This window comes from Anomaloglossus baeobatrachus, chromosome 5, assembly GCF_048569485.1.
Source record: "Anomaloglossus baeobatrachus isolate aAnoBae1 chromosome 5, aAnoBae1.hap1, whole genome shotgun sequence".
Taxonomy (NCBI): domain Eukaryota; kingdom Metazoa; phylum Chordata; class Amphibia; order Anura; family Aromobatidae; genus Anomaloglossus; species Anomaloglossus baeobatrachus.
This window is the reverse complement of record NC_134357.1, coordinates 131,772,560-131,783,249: the sequence shown is the minus strand read 5'-3', so window position 1 is coordinate 131,783,249 and position 10,690 is coordinate 131,772,560. Positions and strand designations below refer to the sequence as shown.

General features: G+C 34.3%; 1 protein-coding gene across 15 annotated transcripts in view; it reads left to right on the top strand.

The window, feature by feature from the left end:
* Positions 1-656: 656 nt before the first annotated feature.
* PAX2 (paired box 2) overlaps positions 657-10,690 on the top strand; it is a 92,013-nt gene continuing 81,979 nt past the window's right edge. For 12 of the 15 annotated variants that reach the window (XM_075348905.1, XM_075348900.1, XM_075348902.1 and 9 more), the window contains exons 1-3: positions 657-1,246; positions 4,104-4,272; positions 5,184-5,381. In XM_075348905.1, coding sequence (XP_075205020.1) covers positions 1,204-1,246; positions 4,104-4,272; positions 5,184-5,381 — 410 coding nt within the window. In that variant the 5' untranslated portion in view covers positions 657-1,203. The remainder of the gene's footprint in view (positions 1,247-4,103; positions 4,273-5,183; positions 5,382-10,690) is intronic. The other 3 variants (XM_075348901.1, XM_075348903.1, XM_075348913.1) reach the window with 1 other exon arrangement.

Below are 10,690 nucleotides of genomic sequence, written 5' to 3'. Positions count from 1 at the left end.
GATAATAGATAGAAATCCTTGTATACAGATATATAATTTTGTATTACAGCTTTATATAAACTCTGTTTTTACTGTTTCTCCTACATAATACTGAGCTGCTCTGCATCTTTATATATTTATTATTGATTCCATCACACTAATGATAAATCGAAGTCATTTTACCCACAGGGAATAAATAATTCACCTTTTTTGTTTTAATAAACTAAGGAAAATATCAAGTTTTTCTTTAAGTTGCTCTTTTAATAATCCTCCATTCATTACTATATAGAAAGTCCTTCTCATGAGAATGCGACCGAAAGTGTTAATCTTAGCCCTAGAAAGTGTGTGGTGCTGAGAGGTGCTCGGTGAAGGCTGATCTTATCTTATCTGCTGGTCTACTTCTTCTAGTCTTGGTGTAATACACAGTGCACTGCCAGTGCCATCCTCCTGCCCCCTCCTTCCTCCTCTGTGCTCTGCTTGAAGTGGCAGGGTAATGCCAGGGACCTCCTTACTAGGGCTCCAGCTTTTTGCACTGGCGAATCACCGAGTGGTGGAATCTATTCCCTTTGTCTGACAAGTCATCCATCTCCCAGCTCCAGGGGGAGGGCAGTGAGTGTGTGAGTGCATGTGTGGGGAGGGGGGCAGCTTTTAGAGAGACACACACAGGGAGAGGAGGCTCCATTCTCCAGCCAAACCTCCTAGCACACACATCCCACCTTAAAGTGACAACTTCAGCTTCATCTTAGTAAAGACCTTGCTCTGCCCCCTGATTTTCTGCACACCCCTGGATTGTTTTCTTCTCTGTTAACTTTGCTTTGAAGTCAGACAACTCCAACCAAAGACCTAGAGGACAGCACAACTCTTCCCGAGGCTCCTTCATCATCCTCTGCTCACAAGTGTCCTGATCTCCTCTGCAACACTGGTCCAAGGCTCACACAGGCTTCAGCAGCAGCCATGAGAAGAAGCATTTGCTGGCCACAGATTGGCTCTTCTTCCCAGGAAATCTGAAGGACTTTAGTGTCCACCTCCAGAGCATCTGCAACCCGGCTTGTCCCAAGAGCTGACACTCGTCTTGGTTACTGCTCCCAGCTCTCAACACAGGGGGGACAGGGGAGGCAGTCTGAGCATTAAACGAGTGCAGAATATTTTTTTTCAAGTCTTGAAGTTCAGTCCAGAGGCGAAACGGCGACTACAGCCGAATACCTGCCTTTCATTTGCCTCCCCATGGATATGCATTGCAAGGCAGACCCCTTCTCGGCCATGCACCGTGAGTACTGGAGCCCGGCTCCCATTAATGTCAATGCACCCTGTATACATTCCTCCCAGATTTATTACATACTCAGCAACCATGACCAGCTATGCCCACTCTTCCATTGCTATACACTTCAAGCACCAGCCATGCCCACTGCTCCATATACAGCCGGATTTCATCCATGTCCACGGCTCCATTTCTGTATAACTCAGGCCATTGACCATTTATTTATTTTCACCTATTCCCTCTGCTCCTCCAAAATTCCCTTTTCAGCTTCTACGTCCACTCCTGCACCCACAGTCACTCACATTGCTCCCACTATAAACGCCTCTAACAACTGCAATCACCATTGCAATATAGAAACTCAATAAAATGAGCTGCAATATAGAAGAATATAACATTTATTTTGTATTAAAACAAAATCAAATTAATGTTATATTATTTATAGAAAAACAAACAAAAAAGACAGCAATAATGCTATTTTACTACATAGCATTAATACAGAAATTGTCTTAAAACAACAACAACACACATAAGCCATTAGATTAGTACAATCACATACAGTATATGATAAACGTGTGCTGGATAAATAGAGCATTTCCTGTTGTTATATGTAATGCTAATTATATAAGTTTTAAGAAATAAAATTAAAAATAATTTAGAATATATATAAATTTATAGAAATAATGAGGACTAAAGGGGTATGCTAAATAAAGGATTTATGGTGTATAGAGTTATACAAAGGAAACTAGGCTCGATTTAATTTATAGACTGAGAAAATACAATTGAAGGTAAACATAATTGCAAACATTTCTCAGGCTTTAAAAATAATTGTGATATTTCATTATTTTTAATAAATAAAAAAAGCACTTGTGTGCGGTGTCTGGACTGGGCACATGTTCTTAGGAGTCTGAAAGGGCCGAAATAACAAAAATAATCAGAGTGTAGAATAAAATGTAACAAAGAGCAGAGACTACATAAATATATATATATATATATATATATATATATATATATATATATATATATATATATATATATATATATATATATATATATATATATATAAACACACACACATTTGTACTCGTATATATTACCCGACAATCCATATGCAACGGAAAGCAGTTATTGTACCCAATAAGTAAATAATTAATGTGCAATCTTTTTGCATCTGTTGCCTTTTAATAATATGTAATAGGAGTTATCAGAGGTGCAGTGAATTATTTATCACAGAGGTGCTGAGAAAATTACTGCTGGTAACTGTATAGCTTATGTGTAGAGGATACATGGAGATGATGAGAATGTAAAGAGCACAGCACAATCTCACACATCCGCTATAATGGCAGCAGGAGTGGCACATCTTTGGGGAGAACAGGATTTGTGCACTGGATCGATGGAAGGGCAATGAGAGTTTCCTCAAGTTCACAGTCAATAAGTCACTGTCAGCTGCACGGGAGAGAAACTCTGCCAGAGATAGCATGATGGGCAGATAGGTAGATGATCCATATTACATATATAGAGAGATGCAAAGTTTCCCCCAGACCCAACTCCACAATCGGTACATACATTCATAGTTTTCTACTAACATCTTTACTTGTTTTGTTAATCAAGAATAGAGTCTACATCTATCTATCTATCTATCTATCTATCTATCTATCTATCTATCTATCTATCTATCTATCTATCTATCTATCTTTTATACATTACTTATATACATTGAATAAATGGCGCTATAATAAATAATAATAACAATATAATATATTTGTACATATGTATATATATATATATATATATATATAGTCTATTTCCTCTATATACACATATTATATATATTATATATATATACATAGTATATATATGTATATATTATATTTATAAATATATAGTTTATTCTCTCTGTATATATATATATACACACACACACACATATATAGATGTACATACATACATACTTTTCTATGTTGTTATATATATATATACACACACACACACACACACACACACACACACACACATACATTTATATATCTATATATATCTACAGTTATAGTCTATTTACTCTCTCTATAATACTATAATACACACACGCACACATATATAAATGCAATTTATATATATATATATATTTTTTTTTTAAATAATACATAATGATATATATATATATATATATATATATATATATATAGCCTATTCTCTCTCTCACCGTCTACATATATAGCCACAGACATAATCATCCTCACACAAGTGTACCGCTCTTTGTGTCTATACATCTGTGTGTGTGTGTGTGTGTGTGTGTGTGTGTGTGTGTGTGTAATTTATATGTGTAGTCTTCTGTGTATGTATTACTGTGGATGGATATATACCAGCGTGCCGTGCCCTATGTACCACAATGAGCAGATGCCAATACTTATAAAGCGATGGTGTAATTGAATGTATGGAGCAGGGCGCATGTCTGTTATTAGTGAGGGGTCACGTGTTGCTGTGAGCTCCCCCATATATGTGGGTGATGGTGGCGGGCATTAGGCACGCTGAGTGTCCTGGCGTGGGCTCCCCCGGCCCCACGTGTTTGCCTTGGGTCTCGTTACACTGTATATTGCAGCTGATCTGTGAAATGTTATATATCACAAATCCCTGATATCACACAATATGCAATGTACCTGCTGCGCCATGAGTCTCGCTTTGCTTTATAAACTATACACAATTACAGCCAGGCTGCTGATGTCATTTTAACAGAAAAATAAAAATCGATTTACAGAGACACGTATATAGAGAAGGTCCCATATTATTAGTGTCTATCTAATGATTTTCCCATTTCTTCTCTCTTTGTGTCTCCTCTTCTATTTTTTTTTTCGTCTTCCATATTCCCCAGCAGGGCATGGGGGTGTGAACCAGCTCGGGGGGGTATTTGTGAACGGCAGACCCTTACCTGATGTGGTCAGGCAGAGGATAGTGGAGCTGGCCCACCAAGGAGTGAGACCCTGCGACATCTCCAGGCAGCTGAGGGTCAGTCATGGCTGTGTCAGCAAGATCCTGGGCAGGTAAGGCCAATGCCCCCCCTCATTTAGAGGCAGGATGTATCATCACTTGTAAATGGATAAGAATTGTTATAATGAGCAATACCTAGAACTATGGAAGAATATATATACATATATATATATAATATATATATATATATATATATATATATTCTTAAAGCCACATATATATATTCTTTAAGCTATATATATATATATATATATATATATATATATATATATATTCTTAAAGCCAGCAATATATATATATATATATATATATATATATATATATATATATATATATATATATATATATATATATATATATATTCTTATTTCCACCATTTAGCCATTATTAATTAATGCATCCCTGTCCTGTGGAATAATGCTAATACCCATTAGAATATATGCAGCATGGGGAAAAAGTGTGCAGCCTTCATTAATAGTCTAATACTCCAATTATTGCTGATTTTATTTCATTTTCCAACCCTGTCGACTTATTTGCCACACTGCTTATTTCAATGACATTACAAGGCTTTAATAGCAATTATGCATTGATTTTTAAATGAGCTGAAATCCTCTAATGATAAACGCTGTTTTCCCATTAGTATCATAGAATCATCATCACAGCTGTATGTGTATCAGGACGATTAGATCCTGCACAAAAGTCGTTCAATTTAATCGAAAAGACCATGAAATGTCATCTATAACTATATATATATAAATATATATATATATATATATATATATATATATATATATATATATATATATATATATATATAAATATATATATATATATATATATATATATATATATATATATATATATATATATATATATATATATATATGAATAATGATGTATATATGCACCTTTATTACATGCATTCTTATAATGATTTCTTACTAAATCGGAGTGCTCTGTGTAGGTATTACGAGACCGGCAGCATCAAACCAGGAGTGATTGGAGGATCGAAGCCTAAAGTAGCAACCCCGAAAGTAGTAGATAAAATTGCAGAATACAAGAGGCAAAACCCGACCATGTTTGCCTGGGAGATCCGGGACCGGCTGCTGGCAGAAGGCATCTGTGACAATGACACTGTGCCCAGCGTCTCCTCCATTAACAGGTACATGCCCATCCTCACCCTCCTGTAACACTGTCCATTATTCCACCACCTCTCACCTGACCTGGTGCAGCTGCACAGTTCTCCTCTTCACCTTTCTTCTCTATGCATTGCTTTATACGAATTAGAAAACTTGATATCTATTTTGTATATTGGAGGAATCTAGAAAGAAATTAGTTTCTTCTGTTGGGTTCATGATTGAAATGTTCCCCTTGCATCTAGTGTAAAATGTCACTTTTGCTGCCTTCCCTTTGTTTATGAGTATATCCCATCTAATGTTTAGTGTTCTCAGTAATTAAGAATTTAACAGCTCCCAAATTTACAGACAATCACCAGAGTCTCAGCTACTGAACCATTAAAATACCAATGTTTATTTATCTTAACCAAACAGACTTTAAAAAGTGGCAAATGCAAACGTGTAAAATAGGAGCAGGATTACAGGGGCTTCAGCTTGTAACCAAAACTTCCCTCTATTAGGAAAGCATACAGGGCTGGCTGCTATTACTGCTATTATAGGATTACACCTGTCCATAGACCATAGGCATTGTGTTAAGTAGGAAGCATTATTGTGTCATCTATGTGTGTATGTCCAATGGAGAAGCAAAACAATGTATACAAGATAAATGTATCTAAATGTAGCTTTCATCTATTTATAAATACGTATGGATCTAATTCTAGAAGGAAGAAAGCAAGATAAGATCTGTAGCTTGGAATAGTGGGTTAGTTAGATATAAATCCCTATTTACATATATATATATATATATATATATATATATAGTTTGCTGTGTCTGTTTGTATATATACTCATATATACTTACGAGCTGGATTTCTGATCAGTAGAGGCTATTGTGACTATATATATATATGTATATCTTGCACCTACATAACCCCGTAACTCATATATATATATATATATATATATATATATATATATATATATATATATATATATATATCAGAGCTACAGGGTTAAGTAGGCGGAGTGTACAATATATTTATCTCTCTCTCTCTTTATATATATATATATATATATATATATATATATATATATATAGTCAGAGTAGCCCCTACTGTGCCTATATGTCTACCATCTGTCTATCTATCCGTCTGTCTATCTGTCTGTCTATCTATGAATATATATATATATATATATATATATATATATATATATTGCACCTGCTTAATCCTGCAATTTTGGGATATATATAAAATATATATATATATATGTATATACACGTTCAGTAGATGAAGTATATATATATGTATATAAATATATATATACATATATATAGTAGTGTAGCCGCAAATGTTACTATATGTCTGTTTGTCTATCTACCTATCTATCTATCTATCTATCTATCTATCTATGCAAACACACACATATATGTGTATATATATATATATATATATATATATATATATATATTGCAGCTACTTAACCCTGTAACTCTGCTTTATATATATATATAGTCACAGTGGCCGCTAATGTATACTTCGTGCCTAGAATCATAAGTCCAGCACATAAATGCATTGTTTAGCTATCCTTTCATAAGATCTGCGGTGACGCTATTATATATTCAAAAGCCTAACTAAGGAAAGGGTACAGCTATAATAGCAAATGCCATGCAGAAACAGCAGAAAATACAATTTAGATATTATCTGTTCCAATTGCTCTGGCATCCTACGTAAATGTTTTTAATATTTCACAAATGACATGGAATTATCCCAAGTCATCTCGCAAGCAGCAGGTAAAATTAACTGCTGGAATGTACCTTGGCTCAAAAAGAATCCCTGAGACACACATGCATTGTAATATACTGCTGGGCTACTTGACGAAATTATTCCTGTGTGTGTCATCTGTATTAAAATGGTTATTAAGATATGAACAGGGTAACATAATACTGATAGACTAATTATACACCTTACCATAAACTTCCTCTAGTCATTTTTTTTTTCGAGCTTATCCCAGTTTGCTATTTTAAAAAAAATAAAAAAATAAAATAAAAATAAAAAATAGCGTGTTAATGTGATACAAACGGAGATGCACTCAATTGTGTGGTTGATGGATATAAAATATATATCCCATTGCTGTAAACCACAGTGTATTGTCATTGATTGGATGAACTGTTATACTGAAAATGGGTTCACATATTTATGTTGGCCACTGTTATGTGTGGCGTTTTTTTGCATTGTAGTATAGCAGGTGTAATGATTAATACACAACTTTCTGTAGTTTTGGATATCATTTAACTAAGCATTTTAATCTTTTGTTGATCTGCCTTTGGCCTACTCCAGTCTCATTTTAGAGTTCCCTGATATATGGCTATACAAGACGGTACAATGAATGCATGATGTAGGCCACTCAGACTTTTCTCTAATAACTTGGCATTAGTAGACTGTGTTTTATGTCTTGTGTAGTATGCGAATTGCCCCAGAGCAGGTTGTCTATGGGGTGGATTGGAATCACCGCCTTTTCAAATGTTAAACATGTAGTTGGTAACTTGATAGTTAGTTTGGGGCAATGTGTGTTAAAGGGTGCTCCAATGAAATATGGCTACAAGCGCAATAATGAAATCGAGGCAAGTTCCCATTCTGGATCTTTCTGATAGTTCACCGACATCCTGTTATTTACATATGTAGGAGTGCTGAGTTTGTCATTTGTCTCCTTGGCATGGCGTTGTTAATGCAACCCTTTGAGTTGAGATGATGAGGTACAGGCAGTCCTATGCAAAACCAAAGACTGTAATTGGGATATGATCTGCGCCAACTAACGTAATCAGTTCTGGAAAAGTTTAAATGGAATTACAAGACATCGTCAGATAGCCTCTTGGTCCAGATTGTAAGACTTTTCATTGGTAGAATTTGTGTCCTAGTGGATAAAAAGCAAAATAAATAGCAGACTAAGGAGTAATAATTGCTATACAGATCACAAATAATAATATAATGGTGACAAGTTAATCACTATAGCTAACCGGGGTATTGCCATAGATGTACAAACGTATATAAATCCATTGCAAAATTTTCAGATCCGTATTTTAGAGGAGAGTTTAATATTGTTATAGAAGTAAAGTTTAATAAAGCCAATACATATGGAATATTTCACCTCATTTTCTCATATTTTGTTACTTTCATGACATTTTGAAAATTGAAATGATTTAATTTTAATTTTGAGACTCAGACTTCATGCACCAAGGTGATTCATTCAAAAAAAGCTCGAGTTGAGTTCAACTTTTGAATTGTTGAAACTTTTCTGAATCTACAAGTTTTTGTGCAGTTGTCGTTATGTAGTTATTTGATGATCAAAAAAGTAATTTTTAATCAGTTGTGGCTGAGAGAAATATATTACGGTAAACATATCGCAGTCACAAAGAATAATCATTGCATTCTGTTCGTTGGAAAAACGCGATTTCTTCAAATTCTGAATGTATTTGTATTTCTTATGTTTCATAGCATGATAACGATACAATTCAGGCTGTTCTATAACCTTTCTTGTACTTTTTTTTAGTTTTATTATTTTCTATTTCTCTTATTTTATATTGTCTATTAGTAGTAAATCTGGCTATTATATCTGGCTAATCTACTTATTTAAAATACTTATGAGATTTTTTTTAATTTCATTATAGTTTGAATATATCTTTTTTAAAGTTTTGACTTTTTTTGAGCTGTTAAGGCAATTTTGTTAAAAGTTCAATTTTTAGCGCCAATTTTCCTATAACTTAGACCTAGCGAAACAATGGCGGAAAAAAAAAAAGAAAAGATACTTTTATCAGGGTAGTTTCAAAGAATATAATTTATATTTGGCCACTTTCGTTTAACAATAAAGTATACATTTTGGCTTTTTACACAGATTTTTAAAATGTTTTTGAAAAATGAATCAGTGTTCCACTCTTTGCAGATAAGTTGACTGCTTGCCGTCCAGTTTTGATTATACAATGTTGGATTAGCTTATTTGGATTAGCTTATACTAGTTTACGTGAGAAACTTTGACCTTGGCTTATATCAAATCAGGCAGTTTTAATGCTTAATATGTTGGTTATATCATATCTCTAAGATAAGGTTGTTGTGTATAGACTTGTAGAGACTTGTAATGAACTGTGGGCTATTACCTCCAGGAGGCGATGATTATTATTTTGCTATTGAAGCTATCTATGATCCGTTGCCTTATGATTACTTATACTGATGTATAGTAAACCACCATGACTCCAAACTCCATGTACAAAGTGCCTCAAATGGATAGCCTAGTTTTCATTTTGCCCTCCAAGTGGATAATCCATATATTAGTGCAACAAGGCATACTTCCAATGCCAGATAAGTGTATAGAATATTCGGACGTTTCAAAAGACATATACTGATCTGACATCAATGGCAAAAAAATATGTGAATATTAACTTTCTCAACAATGTGCTATCTTCATACCCGAATATATCAGTCCTCCAATGTATTTCATATAATGGATGATGCCCCACAGCAGAGAATAATTGTGTCATGTGTTAATTTTCCTGTAAATTGATTATACGCCATTTGTGTTTGCAACCGCTCTACGGAAAGAACTTGGTTTTGGATATTTCGAATTTACAAGATCCTTAGATGCCTGTAGAGGTGAAAGAAATACCAAAATGTACAAGAAATCAAGGATATAGCCATGTATTTAGATAATTGGTGACTGAATAACACAAAAGGCTAAAAACTCAATGAGATAATCACTTCTGATATGAAGTGCTATAAATCCATAAATGTGCCAGGAAACCTCTCAATTCCCTTCCCACCACACAACCCAAGTCCATTTATTAATGTCCATTCAATGCAGCACAGTTCATCAAGGGTGGTCTAGAATGCAATCCTATCCCATATTTGCAACAATTGGCCCATAGAGAACTAGATTTAGATCAGGGACCAGCACAAAACCTCCTGTCTGTGTAAAAACCAATCAATAACACGGTAACCATATCCACTGTCACTGGGAAACACAAAGCAAAATAGTTCAATATGGAAATACCTCAATAGGAAATCTAAATTTCACTGCTTACATACCCAACATACAATATGGCATGGGTAGAGTATAGGCTTCTGGTAGAATATGCGTTATTTTGCTAAAATACAGAAAATGAGCTGTTTTCATTATTCATATTTGGATACAAGTACAAGTAACACTTAATATAATAGAATTATCCATAATGCTCCATCTAGAAATAATCCTCCATTGATTTGGTCTTCATCTTAAGTCTATACAACATTTTTAGTGATTATGTAGAATTAAAGAATTTCATGAACATTTTGAAGACATGTGATTAGCTATGTCGCTCTTGGGTGTG